Source organism: Cetorhinus maximus, chromosome 7 (assembly GCF_964194155.1).
Source record: "Cetorhinus maximus chromosome 7, sCetMax3.hap1.1, whole genome shotgun sequence".
Taxonomy (NCBI): domain Eukaryota; kingdom Metazoa; phylum Chordata; class Chondrichthyes; order Lamniformes; family Cetorhinidae; genus Cetorhinus; species Cetorhinus maximus.
Window position 1 is genome coordinate 65,020,884 of NC_135885.1, and position 24,390 is coordinate 65,045,273.

Genomic DNA, 24,390 nt, shown 5'->3' on the forward strand with positions numbered 1-24,390 from the left:
TTAAATTCAATTTGCTATTTTTCTGTTCACCTGGCCAGTCCAGTGATCTCTTCCTGAGGTTTAGTTTTCTTCCTCACTGTCAACCGCATGGCCAATTTTTGTATTATCTGCAAACTTCTAATTTGTGCCCCCTATATCTCAGTTTAAATCATGATATCTACCATGAACATTAAGGGACCCAATATTGAGCCCTGTGGAACCTCACTGGAAGCAGCCTTTCAGTCTTAAAAATGGCTGTTGACCATAACCCTTAGCTTCCTGCCACAAAGCCAATTTTGGTCCTAATTGCCACTTTCCGTTGGATCCCATGAACTGTCAATTTTCTGACCAGTCTGCCATGTGGACCTAGACAAGCCTTGCTATGTAGACTACATCAAATGTGCTACTCTCATCAAGCTTTCTTGTTACCCCCTCAAAAATTCAATTGTTAGACATTAAATTCATGCTGGCTGTCCTTGACTAATCCATGTCTTTCTAAATGACAATTTATAATATATCTCAGAATTTTTTCCAATAACTTGCCCACCGCTGAGGTTAAACTGATTGGCTTGTAATTACTTGGCCTATCCCCATTTCTTAAATAACAGTACAACTTTACCAGATTTCTGGCACCATGCCTGTAGCCAGAGGGGATTGGAAAATTATAGAGCTTCCTCTATTTCTTCCCTTGTTTCCCTTCGCAGCCTGGGATACACTTTATCTGGGCCTGGTGACTTATCCACTTTCAAGGCTGCAGAACATCTTAATAGCTCCTCCCTTGTTATCTTTATTGTATCTAACATTTCACATTCCTCCTCCTTAACTACAATGTCTGCTTTGTCCCTCTCTTTTGTGAAAACAGACGGCAAGTATTCAGTAAGAACCATGCCGACATCTTCTGCCTCTACAAACATCGACTCTAATCGGCCCTACACTTTCCTTAGTTATCCTCTTGCTCTTTATGTATTTATGAAACATTTGAGTTTTCCTGTATTTTACTTGCCAATATTTTTTCATGCCTTCTCTTTGCTTTCTGTATTTTTCTTTTTAATTTCATCCCTGCACTTTGAGTACTCCAGGCTTTCTGAAGTATTGAGCTTTTGGCATCTGGCATAAGGGGTGAAATTTAATGCTTGCTCTGTATGCAGCTGGAAAACGGTGGGGGGCGGGGAGCATATAATAGGGTGGGAAGGTGTGGGTTGGAGGCCCCATTGCCTTTCTGACTCCCTCTGAAGGGTTGAGGATGGCTGAAGGCCAATTGAAACCCTTAAGTGGCTACTTAAGGACCTCATCTGCAAGGGCAAGGCCATGCGGAAAACCTGCCTGTGATATGCCTGCAGCCTGGCAGAGGATTACTCTTACTTGGGCAGCCTGTGCCCAATGGAGAAACCTTCTGGGGCAAGGGCCACACATGCAGGAAAATCCCCGCCTGTTCTTTAAACTGAACTTCCTTCTCCCCCTCAGTGAGATCTCCCTGACTGGCCCCAGTGACCGCGCCTCACTTGCCTTTCCCCTAGGGCTCCAGCGATGATCTTCAGCTTGGGCTTACTGCACTACCGGCAGTGGTCACCGCTCCTGGTGGTGTTGCTGATATTGGAGACCTTCAGGTCTCTGGCCAGCAGCTTTTGGAGGCTGTACATCCACCATTAAGACCCCAAGGACCCCATCACCATCCAGGTAAGTGACTGATTGACATTAAATTAGGTCATGGGAGGGGGGGAGGCAGGAATGGCTGCAGTGGGACTGCCATCCCAATAAATTCTGCCCGCGCTTTTTTTTGTCTTATTCTACTCTGTATGCTCTTTGGTAGCTAGAGGCGATCTAGATTTGGGAGTTTCACCCTTTTTCTTGGAGGGAACGTATTCCCTCTCTAAACTTTTCTGTCTCTCTACCTTCCTTAAAACTTACCTCTTTGACCTAATAAATCCTTCCTTTGCTTGGTGTCATTTTTTTGACTTCCAATGCTCCTGTGAAGTGTCTTGGGACATTACTGCCTTAAAGGCACCTTTAAATGCAAGTTGTTGCTTTTGCTATATTTCTGATCAAGCTTTACATCATATTTTTTTTTCTAGGCTTACTTTGAAGTTGGTGACTGTTCAGGTATGATGTCAGTGGTTCTATGGAACTCCTTATGCCCAAGATTCTTTAGGAGATTAGAGGTTGGGACAGTAATAGTTATACAGCAGTACGTTGTGAAGGATGCATTTCGGATGAGAACACATCCTGTTTCGTACTACCCCAACTTAAAAATCTATAAAGAACAAGGTAAAGTGATAGTTTTCCATATGTTTGTAAATAGTATAACATTAAAGGAGGATTCTGTTTATTAAAAGGGGCATATAAACGTTTATTTCTTTGTTTACAAGTCTATGACACAATGATGCAAAAAAAATGCTTGAATGTGACATAATCATTATAGAACTACGCCAGAGGCCATTTTCCCATCATAAATAATGTTTGTCGATATTTTTTCATGATGCCAGTGATCTGACAGATTGGAGATCTGTCTTTTTAATTATATTTTGATACACTTTTTATGGAATTTTGGTAGTTGGTAGCCACTTTAATTTGTTTACTGCTGGCTGGAAGCAAATTGCTTCGATGGACACCTTAAATTGAATCTTCTGTATTAATATCGCTTAAAGGAGAGCAAATGGGTCGCCTCCAGTTGGATTGCTGAACAAATGTCAGTTGCCACATAGAAATACTTGAATAGGTTAGCCACTTAATCAGCCTATATGTTCTTGATTATTACACTCACAAGGCCATATTCTATAACTTCCTTTTATCTCCCATGAGCCATATTCTGTCATTCTTGCTTCAACCACCATCTCATTCAGCACCTGACTTTGGAGGGGAAGAAAACTCTCCCTAGTCACATTACAATGTTTTAATTAAGACATTAAAAGGATAGAAAAGACAATTCAGTTGATAAATTTAATCAATATGCATTTCTTCAATTTGGATAAACCTTACTTTTGGCCACTCAAAATTTCAGTTATTGAGGGGGAGACAATGGGAGATGAAGAAAATAAATTCAGTATCCATAACTTATGTCAGCTTTTTTCCATGATAAATTGTCATAGAATTTATAACAGAAAAGTGACATGATAATGGGACGAAAATGTAACAATATGAAGTCAAATGGCGCTGGCAGAAAATGTGGGGCATACCTGGGATTTTTTAATAGATAAGAAAATAAGAAATAGGAGCAGGAGTAGACCAAATGGTCCTTTGAGCCTGCTCTACCGTTCAACATGATCATTGCTGATCTTCTGCCTCAACTCCATTTTCCTGCCTGCTCCCCATTTCCCTTGATTCTCTGAGAGACCCAAAATCTGCCTATCTCAGACTTAAATATATTCAACAATGGAGCATCTGCAACCCATGAGGGTAGAGAATTCCACAGATTCACAACCCTTTGAGTGAAGAAATTTCTCCATCTCAACTCCAAATTATCGGCCTCTTATCTTGAGATTGTGCCTGTGTTCTAGATTCCCCTTCAGAGTCTTGTATATTTCAATGAAATTACCTCTCATTCTTCTAAACTCCAAACACTACTCAGCAGATTGTGACCCTGAGGTTACTCTAGAACTAGGTCCCACCAAGTTGTGTGTTTCTGGAGGGTGTGGGTGAGTGCTGTGACGAGTCTTCAATGAGGGTGTCGTGAGATTCTTCTTCCGAGGTGTCTTCAGGGCTTGAATTGAGGACCTGAGTTGTGGACCCACTCAGCTGCTTCCCAGATGTGCCTGCAAAAGCAAGGAGAGATAATTAGTGCATGGCAGGGGACTTAAGAACAGGGGAACTGACTCACAGCATAGTTGTCTGATGGATGTTGCACTGCTGGGCCCTCACTTAGTTGAGCACCGCCGACCTTACCGTTAGCACAGGAATGGTCCAGATTGTCGCTGGCCAGCTGGATGACTCTATTTTCAAAGTCTGTGAAGACCTTGATGTCAGGCATTCCTCCACCAATCTGTGACCTTTCCCTTTTGTTGTGTGCCATCTTGTCATGCATGAATACAAATGGAGAAAATGTAAGCAGGATGCCTGCCAGGCCGGATGATAAGGATGCCTGACATGTGTGCATGGTGAGTGGTGCCATGGATGGGATGAGGACATGATCTGCAGGGCAGATGAAGGTGTGTGCAGGAGAGTGAATGGTGATGTGCGTTGAACTGGCAATGAGTGACATCCCTGTGGATGCGTGATGGGTTTGTGAGTATGTGAGTTGAGAGTGATTAGAAGAGTGATCTACCCTGGTGATACGGAAGAGATCATTCATCCTCTTTCATCACTGGATGGCTGTCCTCTTTTGCAGGGCGTTGGCGCTGACCACTCTGCCACTGCCTCCCAAGCTGGACTTGTCACCATGTTTGCTGGTCTTCACCCAGAATGGGGGTAGAGGGCTTCGTGGCGGGCCTTCACTGAGTCCAGTAGGCGCTCAAGGGAGGCATGCTAAATTTGGGGGAACATGTTCCCTCCCTTTGACAGCCATGAGTTCTAGTAGCTTCAGATGCCTTAGAGAGAGCTAGCTCTGTGCAGGGATGTGCTTTAAATATGGCGCCCAGATTACTGAAGGCCTGGGGTCACAGCAGGGCGGGCAAATCAGAGGCTGCCCCGCCAACGACCCGGCGCGTTTCCCAGGAATGCATTATTCATGAGATGGGGCGTGCCGGGAATGGGACGATACAGCACGAAAACCCGCCATTGCGGCCACAGCGTAAAATGTCCTTTTTCTCCCCCACTACCGCACTTGGTGCAAATCTGGGACGATTTCCCCCCACTATCTCTGAAGTTATGTCTTTTAGGACCCTAGATGTAGGCCATCACGTCCTGGGAATTTGTTCGATTTTAGTTCCTTAAGTTTTTCCAAAACTTTGCTGATATTAATTACCTTAAGTTCCTCATTCTTATTAACTCCTCCGTTACCCTGTATTTCTGGTATGTAAATTGTATCTTCTACTGTAAAGACAGACATAAAATATTTGTTCAATGTCTGTCAATTCCTCATTCTCCATGATAATTTCTCCTGTCTCTGCCTCTAAGATGCATATTGTGAATGTTTTCAGTGACTGGCTCATAAGAAGGACACACTTAATTACATAACTGCAATATATTAGCATAAATTTATTTTGACCATCCGCAATGAATGAGGAGCACCACATTTTTCCACTTATATTAATTTGTGAGCAATGCTGCATTTCAGTATATTAACATTAAGTAGATGAATACCACATATATTCTAGTTGTAGCTATTCTGTTTGCATTTCAGATATTTCTTTGAACCCTTGGAAACCTGCAGCCGCTATTAAGATTATTCCACCAAAACAAGTTCAGCCTGAGTGGAGGCTTCCTGATATTAAGTATCGTTTTATTACAAGGTAGCCTATCAGTACAATGCTTCTCTAAATGTGTACTCTCTCACTCATTTGTAGGATAAGAAGTCATTTTGGTTGAACTAAAATATGGGGTAGAATTTTATGCTCCCCGGGGGTGGGTTGGCAGGCAAGGGACATTAAATTTAGCTTAATGCCATGGGTGCCTTTATCAGCACCTACCCACCTTCCCCTGAACCCACTGCAATTTTACACATAGCGGGGAAGGCATTGGGCAACCCACCTGCCCTTAGGCCAGTTGAGTTGGCACTGACCAATTAATGGCCACTTAACGGCCTCTACCCACTCCTCCACAATTTTTCCCATGCCAGGCGGAGGCCAAGTTTGAAGCCTGCCAGGTACCACTTGGACTAGCGGTGGTAAGGTTGTCGGGGAGGGTTCCTCCATTAAGGCCCATCTGAGGCCTCCCCACCTTCAAGGTCTGCACCCCCCGCACTCCCGGGTTTGTACCCACCAAATTTCATCAGAGAAAAAGCCTGTGCAAATTTACATCTGTAACATGTCTTTCTACATATGTATATATCTGCATTTTTAATTAATACTCTTTCAATCTTGGCCTGATTATTATCAATACATATGGAAATTTTCATTTTCTTTAAATTCTGATTGAGAATATTCCAGACATACATGAAACTGAAAGTATTGACAATGAATGAAGGTATCCGTTTTTTATGTGAATATAACTTTAAACTTTAATACTTTAAACTTTAAAATTTAAAAGAACTTAACAGCTTTCAGCCATCAGCTGTTCCCTGTTGGCTAATGCAGCTTGGTTTCAGGCTGCACAACCCATAGGCATTGACATGAAGTTCTGGGAAAAGAAGATGTGAACATTAATCCAAAGTAACAGGATCTGTAACCAATAACTCTTTCAGGGAAGATGTTTTATTCAGCTGAAAAAGGGATTTTACTGGGTTTTTTAAAAACCCTGTCTTGCAGCAGACTCAGGTGCTTCTCTTTATCTCCACAATTTTGCTCAAATTGTGATAAAGGTAGATTCTTTATTTAACAAACATTCATGTTGTGAATTTTCCAGTTTTATGTTTCAAATTTGTGCTTTGTTCTTAAAACGACACTCAAATTGAATGGTTCTGGTATTGAAGACAGCACTGCTTAGGTTGTTATGATGGGCAGTAAACCCATTGTCTCAGCACAGCTATACATGTTCAATGATTTTTTTTATGTTCCTGCGTCACTTTAGATCCTGCAAAATTTGGCTGGAATTGCATTCCCCATGGCCTTGTAACAGTCCCACTAGGCCCCACCCATTCCCTGTGATGCCGCAGTGGCCCTGAGCAGATTGCTCTTCCTTCCCAAGCTGTTGTAGAAGCCTCATCCACACCTTTCCGCTCTTAAGTAGCATATTCCCACCCTCTTTTTCTGTTGTTTCGTTCACTCAGTTTGCCTTATTGCCACCTTGGTCAGTGGCTTTCAGCTTCACTGATTTGATATCTGACTTGCATGCTCAGCCCTCTTTCTCCCCAGCCTGCAGTTTATATGAGCAGAGAGATAAGAAGATGAAAGAGAGAAGTATATGTCGTGGTAGATGGTAATATCACATTATCTACCAATTAAGACAATGAGTCTTACTGCTACAACCCTGGGTAATGCTATCATTTAATGATATATTGGGCAGTAACGGCACAATTAATATGGGACATAAGTTCCACTTACGTGAGTGATTTATGATACTGAACTTGAGAGAATACCTTGTACAGATCCAAAATTTGCAACGGTCTTTATAAGGAAGATATTTTGGAAGCCTTTGTTAGTTTATCATTCCCTTTGTGGAACTGGGACTCCTGAATTTAATGTTTTGCCTTCTTAATATTTTTGAAAATCAACTACCAGTTGTCTGAAAAGGTCGAAAAAAATAGGTTGAACAACACTCAATGCTTTAATAATATATACACTATATAGATGTTAATTATTTAGTTTCAAGTGTGAAAACAGATTTAGTTAACAAAAATCATTTTTCATTAAGGACAACTTTAGTTATTGTTATAGTTTGCAAAAGTCATACTTATAAAGTACTTGTAAAGCACTTCAGTAAATTAACTTCATAATTTTGTAAGCATTGAATTAGAATTTAAAATAAATTACAAGGATTCTGAGAATTTCTTGACATTGTCCATTTAATAAGTAGCTTATATTTTGTTATATACATGACCGTGGGCAGGATTTTTAGGTCGGCGAATGGGGGGGGTGGTGGGGCCCGCTTGCCAATGCGTAAAATGACGCGGGATGACGTCAGGCGGGGACGCAGCCAAATCAGCTGCGCGCTCACCGACCTGTCAAAGGCCTATCGAGGCCATTGACAAAGTCATTAGCCTCATTAATGGACCTGCCCATTCAACCTTAGGGTTGGCAGGTAGGCCGGCAGCCCTGGCGAGCTTCAGAAAAAGCATGAAACCTCACCCACGGGCGGGATGAGGTTTCATGAGGGTTTTTAAAAATTTAATAAATGTTTGATTTAAAGTGATGGACATGTGACACTGTCACATGAGTTGGGACATGAGGGGACGTGTCAGGGAAATTTTGTTTTGGTACCTTTACCATTTTTACATTTGGAGCCGATCTCCCTGAGGCAGCACTTAGTGTCAGGGAGATGAGTGCGCTCTTTCGCGCACATGTGCAAAAGAGCACACTCTTGGCTGAGGGAATCCCCCCGGCCGCACAGGGTGCGCATTGCGCTTCCTGATGGACGTCACGCTGGGCGGGCCTTAATTGGCCCGCCCATGTCAAATGGCGGCGTGCCCCCGATTGAGAGCGCTGATTGGCGGGGCACCTGCCCACGCCCGCTCCTGCACAACCCCCCCCACATGGGGGGAAAATTCTTTCCCATATACTTTACCAGGAACTGAAGAAATGGAAAATTTTGTGCTATTGAAATAGGCATCGGTGTTTAACATTCCCTTGGGTATTTAAGTAATAAAGTACAAAATATATTGTCTGTTTAAGAACTCTTATTCTTAAATATAAAACAACATCTTTTATTTTCAGGAATCTATTGGATACTGTCCCTGACACCTATGTTTGTGATGTCATAGGCCTTGTCACTTTTGTTGGCAGATGTGAAAGAATCAGAAAAAAGGGTAAAAAAAAGTTCCTACTTGAACAGGTTCACTGTTTACTGGCATCTTCTAGACACTGTGGAAGTATAGCTTACATTCTAGCATGATTTGTTGAAACTGCGTGTGAGGACTTATTAAAATATTATGACATTAATGATAGATGGCTCTGCACATGCTCTCCTACAGTTATATTGTATGACTCTGATTGTTGTTATAATACTAGGCTGTTTTTTAGGAGAAGCGTATATCACTATGTCTGCATCAACATCTGCCAAGATTTTCAATATGTGCAGGATGCAACAATTCATTCATATTTACACTATTGTAAATTGCTTGTCAGCTAAAATTGACACTGTGACTTGCTAAGTTTATCTTGAGTTCACAGAAGTAAGAAATAGCTGCACTGTGTTTCTAATGTTTGAAACAAAATACGCGAGCACAGTAAGCTTAAGAAATTCAGGCACGCTGGTTGATCATCTCTGAGCACACATCAGCGCCAAAATATCCATGACTTTAGCTGACGATGAAATGCGCCAACATCAGTCAACATGGATCTCCTTGTACCTTTTGTACCAAGAGTTCACAAATTATGTCTATAAAGGTATCATCAGCAGCACTGACCAGTGCCTTTCTCTGTACGTCCAAAATTAGACATAGTCCACTAGCGTCTGTAGGCATCTTTTCCCTGTTTAGAGAGAGGCAAGTGGTTATGACTTAGGGGCACCACTCCATACCAAGCATGGCTGATCAGGAATCTCTCCTACTCTTACCACCTGCCATGGGTGTGTTGGAAGGATTAGCATATTGATTATCAACCTGTTTGGCCACATCATGAACACTCCTTCCATGGCCAGCAAGCCCTGAAGTAGGACTTGAACCTGGAGCTTCTGGCTCAGAGGCAGGAGCGCTACCCTCTCAGCCACAAGACCGCTTCCTTACTCTCCATGAATCAAAATTAAGCATCCAATCCCTCCAAGGAAGTAATGAAAGGTCTAGTGATATAGAGCTCCCTCAGAGGAAACTTGAAGCTTCGTGGTCTTGGCAACATTCGCGACAGTTTTGCTGAAGCAGTCCCAATGCTTCACTAGTGATGCTTTAGACTCTTCTTTCTCAAGGCAGTAAAAATTAAGAGCAAATAGCCTTCTCAGTGCATTAAAAAGACTCTTAACAACACAATAAAGCAACTTGAATGGTTTTGAACTATTTACTTGCAGCCTCTTACCTAGAAAAAATGGGTAAGCCTGACATGATTCCTGCCTGCACAATTAATTTCGGCAAAAAGTGAAGCCTGACAGCAGCAGCTAGGGGAGGCAATGGCGTAGTGATATTGTCACTGAACCAATAATCCACAGACCCAGGGTAATATTCTGGGGACCGGGGCAGAATTTTTCTCTCGCGGGCAGGCGTGCGCCCGACTTGAAAGAGAATAAAATAGTGCGTGATGATGTTGGGCGAGCGTCCTGACGTCTACACGCACTCTCACGATATTTCACTTGGCGGGCACACTGCGGCTCTCAGCCTATTATTAAATTGAATTTTTCGCTGCCCGTCCAACCGTTCGATTCACGGGCGGGCAAATAGGCCAAGCAGCCTTTGCAATTTTTTGCAAAACCTCATCCACAGGCAGGATGAGGTTTCGAGTAGTGATTGGAAAAACAATAAAAACTTTTAAAACTTATTTTTAACTTGTCCCTGCTCATGTGACAGAGTCACATGAGGGGACATGTTACCCTTATTTCTTAATTCTTTATTTTTAATGTTAAAAAACTTCAACTCCCTGAGGCAACTTTGTGCCTCCAGGGAGCTTTCACTGCGCGCACTCCCGCACGTGCACGTACTTCAGTGCTTGCGCATCTCCCTCCCCCACTCCGGCAGCACTGAGGCTCCCAGCACGCTTTTAACACTGGATGGCCATTAATTGGCCAGTCAGTGTGAAATCGTGGTCGGGGCCCAATCCTGGGCAGCAGTCGGTTTTTTGCGGCCGCTCCCAGCCTGCCCGCCCAATGAGGTAAAAATCCTATCCCAGGGCTCGAATCCCATCACAGCAGATGGTGGAATTTGAATTCAATAAACATCTGGTATTAAAAGTCTAGTGATGACCATGAAACTATTGACAATTGTAAAAACCCATCTGGTCCACTAATGCCCTTTAGGGAAGCAAATCTGCTGTCCTTACCTGGTCTGGCCTACATGTGACTCGAGATCCACAGCAATGTGGTTGACTTTTAAATGCCCTCTGAAATGGCCTAGCAAACCACTCAGTTGTATCAAGCCACTACAGAAAATTGGATAAGGAATGAAACCAGATGGACCACCCAGCATTGACTTAGACACCAGAAACAACATTGGCAAACTTAGTCCTGTCAACCCTGTGAAGCCCTCCTTACTAATATCTGGGGGCTTGTGCCAAAATTGGGATAGCTGACTCACAGACTAGTCAAGCAATAGCCTGACATAATCATACTCTCAGAATCATACCTGACAGATAATATCCCAGACACCACTATCACCATCCCTGGGTATGTCCTGTCCCAGTGTCAGGACAGACCAAGCAAGGGTGGCAGCACAGTGGTATACGTTCGGGAGGGAGTTGCTGTGCGAGCCCTCGACATCGAGTCTGGGCCCCATGAAGTCACATGGTATCAAGTCAAATGTGGGCAAGAAAACCTCCTGCTGATTACCACGTACTGCCCTCCCTCAGCTGATGAATCAGCACTCCTCCATGTTGAACACCACTTGGAGGAAGCACTGAGGGTGGCAAGGGCGCAGAATATACTCTGGGTAGGTGACTTCAATGTCCATCACCAAGAGTGGCTTGGTAGCACCGGTACAGACTGAGCTGGCCGAGTCCTAAAGGACATAGCTGCTAGGCTGGGCCTATGGCAGGTGGTGAGGGAAAAACATATTTGGCCTCATCCTTACCAACTTGCCTACCACAAATGTGTCTGTCCACGACAGATCGGTAGAAGTGACCACTGTATAGCCGTTGTGGAGACGAAGTCCCGTCTTCGCATTGAGGATACACTCCATCGTGTTGTGTGGCACTACGACCATGCTGAATGGGACAGATTTTGAACAGATCTAGCAGCTCAAGACTGGGCATGTATGAGACGCTGTGGGCCATCAGCAGCAGCAGAATGGTACTCAACCATGATCTGTAACCTCATGGCCCAGCATATCCCCCACTCTACCATTACCACCAAGCCAGGGGATCAACCCTGGTTCAATGAGGAGTGCAGGAGGGCATGCCAGAAGGAGCACCAGGCACACGTAAAAATGAGGTGTCAACCTGGTGAAACAACAATACAGGACTATTTGCGTGCCAAACAGAATAAGCAGCAAGCGATCAACAAAGCTAAAGGATTCCACAATCAACTGATCAGATTTAGGCTCTGCAGTCCTGCCACATCCAGTCTTGAATGGTGGTGGACACTTAAACAACTCATTGGAGGAGGAGGCTCCACAAATATCCCCATCCTTAATGATGGGGGAGCCTAGCACACCAATGGAAAAGATAAGGCCGAAGCATTTGCAACTGAAGGGTAACTAGGGATGGGCAATAAATGCTGGCTCAGTCAGCAAAGCCCACATCCTGTGAATGAATAAAAAAACACCCATCTTCAGCCAGAAGTGCCGAATGAATGATACATCTCGGCCTCCTCCCGAGGTCCCCAGTATCACAGATGTCTTTAGCCAATTCAATTCATTCCATGTGGTATCAAGAAATAGCTGAAGGCGCTGGATACTGCAAAGACTGTGGGTCTTGACAATATTGCGGCAGCAGTACTGAATATTTGTGCTCCAGAACTTGCCGAGCCCGTAGCCAAGCTGTTCCAGTACAGCTACAACAGTGGCATCTACCTGGCTATGTGGAAAATTTCTCAGGTACGTCCTGTATACAGGAGAAATCCAACCCGGCCAAATAACTGCCCCATCAGTCTACTCTTGATCATCAGCAAAGTAATGGAAGGAATCATCAACAGTGCTATCAAATGACACTTGCTTAGTGATAACCTGCTCACTGATTGTCAGTTTGGGCTCTGCCAGGGTCACTAAGCTCCTGACCTCATTATAGCCTTGGTTCAAACATTGATAAAAGTGTTGAACTCCAGAGGTGAGGTGAGATTGACTGCCCTTGACATCTAGGCTGCGTTTGACGGAGTGTGGCATCAAGGAGCCCTAGCAAAACTGGAGTCAGTGGGAATCAGGGCGAAAACTCTTTGGTTGGTGTCAAACCTAGCACAAAGAAAGATGGTTATGGCTGTTGGAGGTCAATCATCTCAGTTCCAGGACATCACTGCAGGAGTTCCTCAGGGTAATGTCCTAGGCCCAACCATCTTCAGCTGCTTCATCAATGACCTTCGTCCCATCATAAGGTCAGAAGTGGGGATGTTCGCTGATGATAGCACAATGTTCAGCACCATTCGCGACTCCCCAGATACTGAGGCAGTCCATGTACAAATACAGCAAGACCTGGGCAATATCTAGGCTTGGGCTGACATGTGCCAATAACTTTCACACCACACAAGTGCCAGGCAATGACCATCTCCAACAGAAGAGAATCTAACCGTCACCCCTCGACATTCAAGTGTTGTGGCAGGTGCTGAAGTACTTTTTGATAACTTCAGGCTTCTACACCAACCAGTTGCTCCCAGGCATGGGTGCACTAATAATAATTTCCTTTGGAATGATTGGAAGAATGATAGAAGCCACGCAGAGCAGGATAAAAAGGGGAAGAAGCTGGAGAAAAGCTCTCTGCAGGCGGTCATATGTACCCAGGATATTTAGGGAGCAATTGTCCTACTTGAACCATAATGAAGAAAAATATTGGAGCAGTCTATGCTTCACCAGGGAGATAGTCACTGAAATCTGCCAACCACTGCAGCCACAACAGCAAGCTTGGAGCAGGGCAAGGGCCAAGTTTCCAATGAATGTGAAGGTGGCTGTGCTATGAACTTTTGCATCTGACTCTTTCCAGGTTTGTGGTGGAGATATTAGAAACCAAGCTACATTTTGTTCTCTTTTACCAGGTAAGGCACATGGAACGAGCATGAGAGTTTGTCCGTATTGCAGGCTTCCCTGTGGTGCACTTGCTTTGCAGATGCCAGATGTCAACTTTGCCATATGCTGCAACTGAAAAATTTTACTCCCTCAACATCCAGCTGGTGTGTGACCATAAGCAACACATCATGCAGGTCAATGCCTGGTATACTGGGAGTAGTCATAATGCCTTCAATCTGTAACAGTCCATCTGTTGTGCCAGTGGTATTTCCGCCATTATTGCAAACCAAAGGCTGGCTCTGCTTGATGAGGGCTATATGCTGACGAAAGTGCTCTTGACTCTGGTTCACAATCTTTGCACATGTGCAAAGCACACAAACAATGAGAGACATTTGTGTCTCCCTAATTGTGCCTTTGCCTGTTCCTAGTCCTCTTGTGCATTGTTTACCCCATTAGCTACAGCATGGTGGTGGAAGGCTGCTGACTTTAAGTGGAGAAGACTACAGATGGCCTTGGATGATGATCTCAATAAGCTATGGTCTCAGAAGGCTGGCTGACAGGCAACAGCAAGGGCACTGGAGGAATGACAAGTGGGAGGATAAAGGTTGTCAGCCTGAGCGAGAACAGCAGGCCTGTGCTCCATGTAGCCACTGCTATGTCCTTGGGGTGGCCCCTCAGCAACCCTAGTAATCTGTTGGAAGACAGATTGCTGAACTGCTGTGACACTCTGCAAGTCCTTTTGAACACTGTTATCCACAGTCATGAACTTGCATAACTTCAGCCGGAGCTTCCCTTGCAGCACTCATTCTTTTGCTGCTTATGCCATAAAGGAAGCTGTGGCGTAGGCCACAGCTGTGTTAGTTGATTAGTCACTATTTCTATGCTGGAAAAGATGGATTCCAAGCTCTGCACAAAGCCTAATATGAAGTTGGTGCTGGAACGCTCCCTTCTCCTTGACATTGAACGCAGACTTTCTGGTAGGCTTCCCAAAGCACCAAGCATTTTATTCTGCATACCAATCAGCCATCTTCTGTAGTTTGGCCCACCCAAGGGCTTACCTGAGTCCCCTGCATCAGAAATAATTTGTGACCTTGCCCTCTGGAGAGGTGACATTTGTGATATCCTTGCCACCTGCCTGGCTGAAGTGCACTTGTGCATCTCACCACATTCAGATCCTGCCTCCATGGTATCCTTTAAGTTATACATAATGTCAGTATCTGAGCTGGTGGCTGCATGTGTGAAATCAAGTTATGGTGTGCTGTCATCACCGCTCTGTTCCAGGAGTTCCTCCATTGACTGGCCAGGTTGCACTTCTTATGCATTGGGAAGCAAAAACGTACAAGGGTAAGATGGTGGTGAGGGGAGGGAGAGAAATTAAGAGCTGCATACTTACACTATCTGCAGCTTGTAAGTCTTGAAGGGGAAGGGGGATGTGAGAAGAAGGAGTAGGACTGATTATACCATCATCTTCAATGGTTTCAGCATTGCTGCTGACCATGGCCTTAGCAATGGCCCTTTTGATAATTGCCTACATCATCTCCTCTTTGGGGGTTAGAGCATATAAATGTGTTTCTCCCCCAACATTTAATTCCTGCTGTCTTCAGTTTTGTGTTTTTCTCCTGCAAGAAGGAAATGTGCCAGTAAATGTTGTGCAATCTGTTTGGCTGATGTGGTTGGCATAGAAAATAGGAGCAGGAGTAGATGATTCAGCCCTTCGAGCCAGCTCCGCCATTCAATATGAACATGGCTGATCCTCCATCTCAACGCCATACTCCCGCTCTCTCCCCATACTCCTTGACGCCTTTAGAGTCTAGAAATCTATTTCCTTCTTAACTATATTCAGTGACTTAGCCTCCACAGCCTTCTGTGGTAGAGAATTCCATGGGTTCACCACCCTCTGAGTGAAGAAGTTTCTCCTCATCTCAGTCCTAAACGGCCTACCCTATATCCTGAGACTGTGGCCCCTTGTTCTAGACCCCAAAGCTGTCAGTGTGCGCAGACTGCGAGCTGTGAATATGAGATCTGCAACAGTGTTAAGTGCATGGAATGAGATGAAGCAAACGGGACATTCTCAGCACATTCTCCAACTATAATGCACCTCCCTGCAATGCAATGTAACTTTAAATAGTGCTGGCAAGTATCGATTTTGGGCCTCCTGCTGATGTATGCATGCAATCAACAGCATGTTTAATGCTGGCTGCATACAGAAATCATGAAAATGAGCAGGCAGAATGAAGACGAAGTGCTGTCTGCATTAAAGGAACGGATACATGTTAATCATGGTATTGCAATTCCACTCCCATTTTAGGGGCTGTCCAATTTAAAACTTCCCCTGTATTCAGGGCCACATTGCAGCTGATTCAGTCATGTATTTGCATATGGGTTGTCAAGTTTTTGTAAAAGAACCTTTCACAGGATTCTTTGAACATATGAATGAAAAACTGCAATTTTAGCATTAAATTTGGCACAGCTTCCAAACTGCAAGCCTATATATTGTAACTTAAAATATAGATCACTTCTATTTGATTTGCCATATTAACTTTGTGGTCAATAGGACTTCCAGAGTAAATGCCAGAAGTTGTTTAATTTGGATCAAGAAATTATTGTTGCATAATTTATTTTGCCACATAACTCATAACTGGGATTTAGCTTCTACCATGTAAATACTCAAAAGGTCTAAATCATTATATACCATGGCATTGATAAGCCATACCTTTTCAGTGGGGCAAGAACCCAGGCCAAACCACTGACAACAAGTAGCAAATAGCCAATTGCATACTGTGCATGGATACATTCTACACTGCTGCCATGTTGCAGGGAAGAAGACCAGGGTATAAGTGAAGGGTTACTCCCCCAGTATCTCTCAGCCAGGTTCCAGTTAATCAGAAACACAATGCTGCATATAGATTAATCTTGACACATTGATTGAACGTTACTGTCTAAATTTAATTCCAGCACACAAGACACCTTTAGCTGAACAATTCTGTGCCTCTGGTGTATAAGATCTTGACCTTCCTAAATTAGGACTACTTTCTACTTACAATCTTCCTACAGTGTGTTCAGGATGCAAAATGAAGAATAGTTGCTGTAACATTTTCTTCAATCTTCAAATACTGTATGTTTCTAACATTATAATCCTGTCCATCTGTCCTTGAAGAGGTATTGTTTTCATTAGGGATAATTATTTGCTTACGTTGAGTTTAGTTTCAAGCCAGAATAGATTGGCACAATATAATGGCCCTTGGAGCTTTATGTGGCATAGGAACACATTGCCCATCATGACATTTCATGCATTTTTTAAACTTACATAGTATGTGAAAGATGGTTATCAGTTAAAGGATGAAGAAAATCCTACAAAATTGCCTATTCTTCTGGAAGTACTGACATTTTAAAAGTTTCTAATCATTTATCTTTTCTAATATATGTAGAAGACGGTGATGATTTTTGGGTTCGACGATTTGTTGAGATGGTAGATGAAACTAGTGCAAAACCATTTATTCTGGAACTTTATTGCACTTCCCAACCAGAAATTTACAATCAACTTCATCCAGGTAATGAACCTTGGAAGAGTTTGTCACAACTTAATATTTCTTATTTGTTGTGCTGTAACCATACAGGATAAATTTCCAGGGCCAGTGCAGTTTTGACAAATGGCCATCTGATACTTCCCAAGATATATTGGCATCAAACCTGGGATACTACTTCATTTCTTTTCTTCTGCTGATATCAAAGCTTTCTTCTGCTGAGAACTAATTTTAGTTATTTAGTGCATAAATTCCTGATTTATTTCATTAACTTTTTTAAGCCACTTCATTATTATTTGTTAAACTTTTAACATGTTCCCCCATGGTTGCTAATAATGCTTCCCTCTTCTTACTTCCCTCTGCCCCTTTGCTTACAAAATTGTCATCATGAACACCTAACTTGAAAAAAGTATCCTTCACTCTTGCGGTCACCAAACAATTTTTTCTCCATGGTCCTTGAATATGTTGAGACCTTCCTAATTAGTGCCATTCTCCCCAGTTTGAATCTTCCCACACTATTTAAAACTTTCTGTCCCATTTAGTGCCATCAGCTGAGTTTCCAACCCCATATATTCTCCATCAGAAAACCCACCTCCAGAACACTGCCTTCCTGCACTCCACTTCTGTGAAGCATTTTGGGATTTTTTTTTCCCACATTTAAGGCGCAACTCAGTTAGTTCCACTTGCCTTGGCTTTTCCTTGCAGCCCTTCAAATCTTTCTCTTCAGATAATTATCCAATTCCTTTTTGAAAGCCATGATTGAGTATGCCTCCACTATACTCTCAGGCCATTCCAGATATGAACCACACGTCATCTTTGATTCTTTTGCCATTCACCTAAATCAGTGTCCTCCACTAATGAGAACAGTTTCTCCCTATGTACTCTGCAAAGTTTGAAATTGTGCCCTGCGCATTCAAGTCTAGGTCATTAATATAGATCAAGAAAAAAAGTGGGTTAAATCTTCCATTGGTGGCAAGGAGTCTCACCTGCTGGCTGGAGAGCCGGTGAAAGACGCACCCTGCCTCTTCCATGGAAGGTCTGCTGGACCTTATGCCAATCAGGCAGATCTGGGGACACCAGTGGGCCTTCCTCCAAAATCAAGTCCCCAGAGGCAAATGTCCCACACACCAAGAGCTGCTGGCCAATCAGAGGCTGGCAGTTTCTGTGATCGACAGTGCCACAGAGGAGGCTTTGGCTGTTGGAACAGCAACCCCAGGACCTAGGAGAAAGGTAAGAAATAGAGATTGTGGAGGGGGATTATGTGGGTTCCAGGGTGGGAGCACTGGGGAGAGGGGGGCGGGGGTGTCAGAAGCAAGGGGGTGATTCTCAGCGGGTACCCTCCTGCCCATGCCCTTGATCAGGCACTGTGCCTTTAATTGAGGTACCCCCCCCCACCTCACAGGTGACAGGCAGCCCACACTCTTTCACCAGTTGTGCATGCCACACGTTGGCAGGCCCACCTGGAGCTGGGTTAATCCCAGCAACAGTGGGAAGAGACCTGTAAGTGGTCATTAATTGGCCATTTAAGGTTTTTAATTTGTGGTGGAGCATGAAGGTCAACTATGGGCCTTCCTGACCAAAACTTAATTCCAGCAGAGGTGGGAAAATGGTAAGGTTTAGGTATGCCATCAGTCCTCCTAAATAAGTGCCCTTCCTGCCTCCGAGCTCACCACCTCCGGGAGTAGAAGATCCCACGCAGTGGTCCTAATACAGGCCTATGGGGAACCCCACAGTATATCCTCCTCCAGTCCAAAAAACAATCGTTCACCAGTACTCTCTGTTTTCTGTCAGTCAGCTAACTATGTATTCATGTTGTCACTGTCCTTTTATTCCATGAGCTTTAAATTAGCTGACAAGCTTGTTACGTGACATTTTATCAAATGCTGTTTGGAAATCCCAGGATGCCAGATAATCCACATTATCTTCACTTACTCTCTGTTACCTCAAAAAATTTCAATCAGGTTGGTTAAACAAATCCATGCTGGCTTTCCTCAAGTAATACACGTTTGTCCAAGTGACTGTTAATTTTGTCCCGATTATCATTTCTAAAAGCTTTTCCACCACTGAGGTTAAACTGACTGGCCTTTAGTAGCTAGATTTACCCTTACACCCTTTTTGAACAGTGGTCTAACCTTTGCAATTCTCCAGTCCTCTGACACCTCTCCATGCCTAAGGAGGATTGGAAGATCATAGCCAGTGCCTCCACAGTTTCCATCTTTCCCTCAGTATCCCCGGATGTATCTCATCTGGTCCTGGTGACCTACCAACTTTGAGTAGAGCCAGTTTTCCTAATACATACTCTTTATCAATTTTAAATACATCCACTATGTCAACTACTTCATCTTTCACTATACTTCATCTTTCACTATGACTTTGGCAATGCCTTCTTGGTGAAGAAAGATGTCAAGTACTCATTTAGTACCTCAGCCATGCCCTCTGCCTCCATGTGTAAATTCTCTTTTTGGTCCCTAATCGTCCCCACCCCTTTCTTTACTCCCCTTATACCATTTATACACCTGTGAAGGCTTGTATTCCCTTTTATGTTGGCTGCCATCTATTCTCATACTCCCAACCTGACATCTGCCATGCAGCCCCTTTTTCTGCTTCATCATACCCTCTTATCTTTTTCATCATCCATGGACCTCTGGGTTTGGTTGCCCTACCTTTCCCTGTACCTGAACCCATCTCCTCTTTCAAGACAGCCCATTGTTCCATTACAGTTTTGCCTGCCAACCTTTGATTCCAATTTACTTCAGACAAATCCGTTCTCACCCCACTATATTTTTACTCTAGATTGCTGTTTGTCATTTTCCATGACCAACATAAACTTTATGATGCTATAATCATTGCGCCCTAAATGTTCCCTTACTGACACTTGATCCACTTGACCCATCTCATTCCCCAGAACCAGCTCCAGCAATGCTGGGCCAGAAACAGGCTGATCTTGAAAATTCTCCTGAACACACTGCACAATCCTTTCCCATCCTTCTTTTGTACCACTCAAATTTCCTTGCAGATTTGTTCTTCTATATCTTTCCCATCACTTTGGTGGTCTGCAGAAACCACCTGGGAGTGTAATGGTACTCTGTTGTTTCTTAGCTCAAACAAAATTGATCTATTCCTTGACCCCTCGAGGCCACCCTCTCTTTCCAGCACCCTCATACTCTGCTTAATCAATACTGCCATGTCTCCTTCATCCTTTCTTTCCCTATTTTTCCTGAATGTCTTGAACAGAATTTTCGTCTGGTTATGGAGGCACATTTTGGTGCATGAATGGCCACACTTTTTTTGAGAAAATCCAACTTTCCACTGTATGCCATTTTCCCCTGGCCTTTTTGTGGATTGGGACTACCTAGGCCCATATTTTTGCTCCTGAGTTGGGTGCACTGAGATAAGAGAATTCCTGGCTCTGCGAACTCGACATTTTAAAAATGGCCACCTGCAGGTCGGATTTTCGTTCCGGATGGGCTTGGGAGGACGGGGTTTGGCGGGGGTATGGGGTGGGCTGGATTAGATTGGAAGTTGGGCCCGCTACCCTCAGAACAAGTGCAGGGGCTGCCATTTGCGTAGGTGAGCTGGGCAGAAGGCCCAGTTCGGGCATTGTGTTGAATTAAATTTTTTAAAAATGAAAAAACAGCTCACTCCCCACACATTTACATGCCATGCTAACCTATTGCCACCTCATTCCTCCACCCACTCCCATAGCCCTTTACCCCCATGCCCTTCTACCCAACCCCATGGCCTTTCATACCTCTTATGCCAACCCATGCCCCCCACTTGACCCCCCCGTCACCCCTCATATTCTCTATGCCAGCCCATGCGCCTCTACCACCCCACGGCCATTTATAACCCTGATGTGAACTTAATGCCAACCCATGGCCCCCACCCACCACCCTTTGCCCTAACCACCTCTGTGCCAACTCGCCTAGTATCCTTTGACAGTCCTTGACAGCTTTACAGTTCTCCGACAGCTTAACAATTGCTTAACAGTCCCTTGACAGACTGACAATTCCAGTGAGTTTATGCACAATCATGTTTACTTTTAACAATCCCAAAGGGTGACTTAGCTCTTCCAAAGGTGTGCTGGGACCAGATCTAAAGGAGTACCTTACTTCTTCAAAAGGGCACCCTGGCTATCTAAACGAATCCACCAAGTTCAGACCTCCTCTTACCTGGCCTAATCTGCGCACTTTGAGTTTCACACTCTTGGCCTACCAAAATTCCACTTCAGTAAAGGCAGCTGGCGATTTAAATGGCCAGCTTCCACCGTAAACTGCTCATATGCGAACCTGGGCTTGATTTCACCCCCGCGAAAATAGGAAATGCTGTGTTTGGGAGCAGGACTTAGGATTTCAGGTCGTTTCTGGGATTTTCACCATGACAGAGAGGCTTTCTGTCATGATGAAAATCTGGGTTCTGGGCCAGAATTTTCCAGCCCCTCACACTGGTGGGATCTTCCGGTCCCGCCGATGTGAACAGAGATTTCAATGGCTTGCCTGCCCCACTGCGGGGGTCTGGAAAATTCCGGTCCTAGTGTGCAAAATGCATTAACCTGCTCCCTGCTGTTGTCAGCAAGTTGGATTTCCTCCCACACACCACATTTGTCTGGTGGTGCAGGGTTTTGGAAGCCCATTAAAAGCATGCCAGGTTTGAGAGTTTGTGAAGAAAATGGAAAAACCTTCTGAGGAGTTGGGAACATTCTGAAAGGTAAGTGTAAAATGTTTTCACACCTTCAAATGTCACTAATAGACGCTGTAGTGTAATGTAGTTGTGTTTTAAAGCAGTGATTCGTCATGGGGATCTGTCCTTTAAAGATAAATTGACCCTTATGTAAGACTCTTAAACGGGGGTCTCACTTACCTCTAAGGTCTGGACCCCACAATAAGTATCAATGACACAAAGCAACTTTGGATACAGTTTCCACTTTATATGGAAAACCTTTATTAACCCACTAAGCAATAGTGTATACTTACAAAATCAGTTGCCTATGAAGACCCGTGTGCAAGAGCTTGTTCCCAGGTGGTCAGTCTGCTGAACGAATTCTTCCTCATGTCTTCCCATGACTGACCAAGTCACACTTCCTGCAGCAACAATGTCGTTTTAGGCCCTGGCCCACTTTCTGACTCCCCTTTCTGACCCTGGTCCCTGGACATATAAGGTAATACCTCGAATTGGGTCATCCGATTGGGTTTCAGTGCCTTATCAATCCCACCATGGCTGTGCAAGACCACCTGCATGTGACCATTTCCTGCTCTCAGCAATGGGGGCATCTCCAACAATGTATGTAATATATGCATCTTGATAAGGCAGGAAGAAAGCCATTCACATATATCCAGAGAGGCCATTGTCTATGAAAGCTATTGTAGACAGAGTGATCCACTGCCTCAAATATATGTCCTGACATGTCTGTGTGTGTGCCCCTGTTCATTTAAACTGTCTTTTAAAAAAAAGTTTTAATAAGTTCACTCTGAGCCCCAGCGACGATGTCTTTGGTCAGAATTCTTCTCTGTTCGTCCTGATATCCTCCTCACTCCATGTTCCCACCACCTGGTGAGCTCCACATGCTGGTACACACCACAAATGGGTTACATTTTACTTACGAACAGAAATACAGGGGATATTAAAAATGCCTTGCAGCATAACAGAAATACATGATGTATCAAATTGCCTTACAGCATCCACCCTTAAGTATATGATTTCGCCTATGAACATTACTAAACTTGCGAATCTAATCCATTCACCTTATTCCGTCACCCTGTAATATTCAGCTGTCCATGAGCACAAACATTCAATAATACCTGCACACCCAGTCTAACAGGACGAGCTGGGGTTAATCAAAACGTCCTATCCAGGATAGGACAGATCAGATCCTCGACTTGGTATTCCCAGTATATGGTTGTGGCAATATTTCCCCTTTCTTTTATATACCGCATATGTAGCGAATTCTACTCCCCGTTCACCATGATTGTGCAATTGGGTCCTCCCTGATCCCAAGTGAATCCGCAAGTTGGTACTGCATTTTCAGTTAGATCAAACAAAAGTATCCCCTTTCTGAGCATACCCAGACAAATCCGAGGCTACCCATGTAATCCTATCCACTTGTGCCACATACCTAGCGTGTTGGTCGTAACGTGACACATGACCCTGATTTTCGACCCCAATGTTTTCAACCCTGGAAAGAGGATTAGGCTTCTACCCTTCCTCTAGGATAGGATAATACAAAACTAATCCTAGCCTGCCTATGCTACTGTTCCCAAGATGGTACTCATGTTTCATGTATACCTGCACCACTCCTATGATTTTACAGAAATCAGTGGTAAATTGGTAAGTGGACATAGCTCTAAGATGTTTATTAGTAACCCAGGAGGGCAATCTCCTATCCACAGTCCTTTGGGCATTTTCACGGGACTGTTTCACCAACCAAGAGCCATATGTTGTGGAAGCATCATTTTCAGCAGCTTGCACAGAGACATTTTTATCCCCCTTTAGAATTTCATTCATGCGTTGGGCATGCTCTTCCTATTCCTCCACCACATCTTGGAAATGAACAGTCATTATTTGATCTTCCTCTAAATCATTCTGTTCCATATCATTCATTTCATTTAATATTTTCCTTAACCTGTTTCTAACAGTTTTTACCAATTCTTCTTAAGTAGCTAAATCTAAACTGTTTATGAGTCATGCCCTGGTGTTATTATTCAAGCTACGTCTTACCCACCCGTGAGTGAGATTTTGTTTGACTCTCTCAACCCCCATAGAGCCTAGTGAGTTCATCATCATCTGTTGCAGTGCTGGTTCGTCCCCAGAATTCTCTCAAAACTGGATGCAACATTCATTGTTACAATGTTCAGTTTTATGTTTACACCATGGGGGTAATTTCACATTCACTGAATTAATCATCACCAGCAGTACCTCATGGTGCACGTCATGATATAGTACCTTTCATGTGGGTATACCAGTCAATTCTTTGTGCCTGGGATATGTTTGGGGCATCTTGCATTACCATTTGTGCAAGGAAAAGCTGGGATCTTCCTAGGCAGTGTCACACTGATGCCCCGCGCTCTGCTCATCCTGCTACTTAAGCAGCATTTTCCTGATCTTTATCCTTGCACGTTTAGATGCTTACCTTAAGCTGCAAATTGCTTCCAACAAAACATCTTGTTGACTCCCCTGGTGTCGCCAAAAGCACCCACTGTTTCATAATCTATCAGTCTCTACATTCCTGACTATATTACTCTCAGACCTGAGGACATTTTTCCCTCCCCAAAATATTACCTCAGGCCTACATCTATCTTCTGTATATGAGGAGCACTGTATGCAAAATGGTTTTCCCATTCCACCTCTACGTCAATTAGACTCAACCGTATTCTTGGAACAAGTGTTTATTATTCCCCCTCCTAACCACATCCCTTG

The 24,390-nt window shown here is 43.9% G+C and overlaps 1 protein-coding gene across 1 annotated transcript in view; it reads left to right on the forward strand.

Annotated features, from left to right (window-relative positions):
- The window catches only part of LOC144682411 (RPA-related protein RADX-like), a 108,193-nt gene that overhangs the window by 12,510 nt on the left and 71,293 nt on the right, over positions 1-24,390 (forward strand). The window contains exons 3-6 of the mRNA XM_078544821.1: positions 2,052-2,244; positions 5,255-5,363; positions 8,382-8,473; positions 16,882-17,004. Coding sequence (XP_078400947.1) covers positions 2,052-2,244; positions 5,255-5,363; positions 8,382-8,473; positions 16,882-17,004 — 517 coding nt within the window. The remainder of the gene's footprint in view (positions 1-2,051; positions 2,245-5,254; positions 5,364-8,381; positions 8,474-16,881; positions 17,005-24,390) is intronic.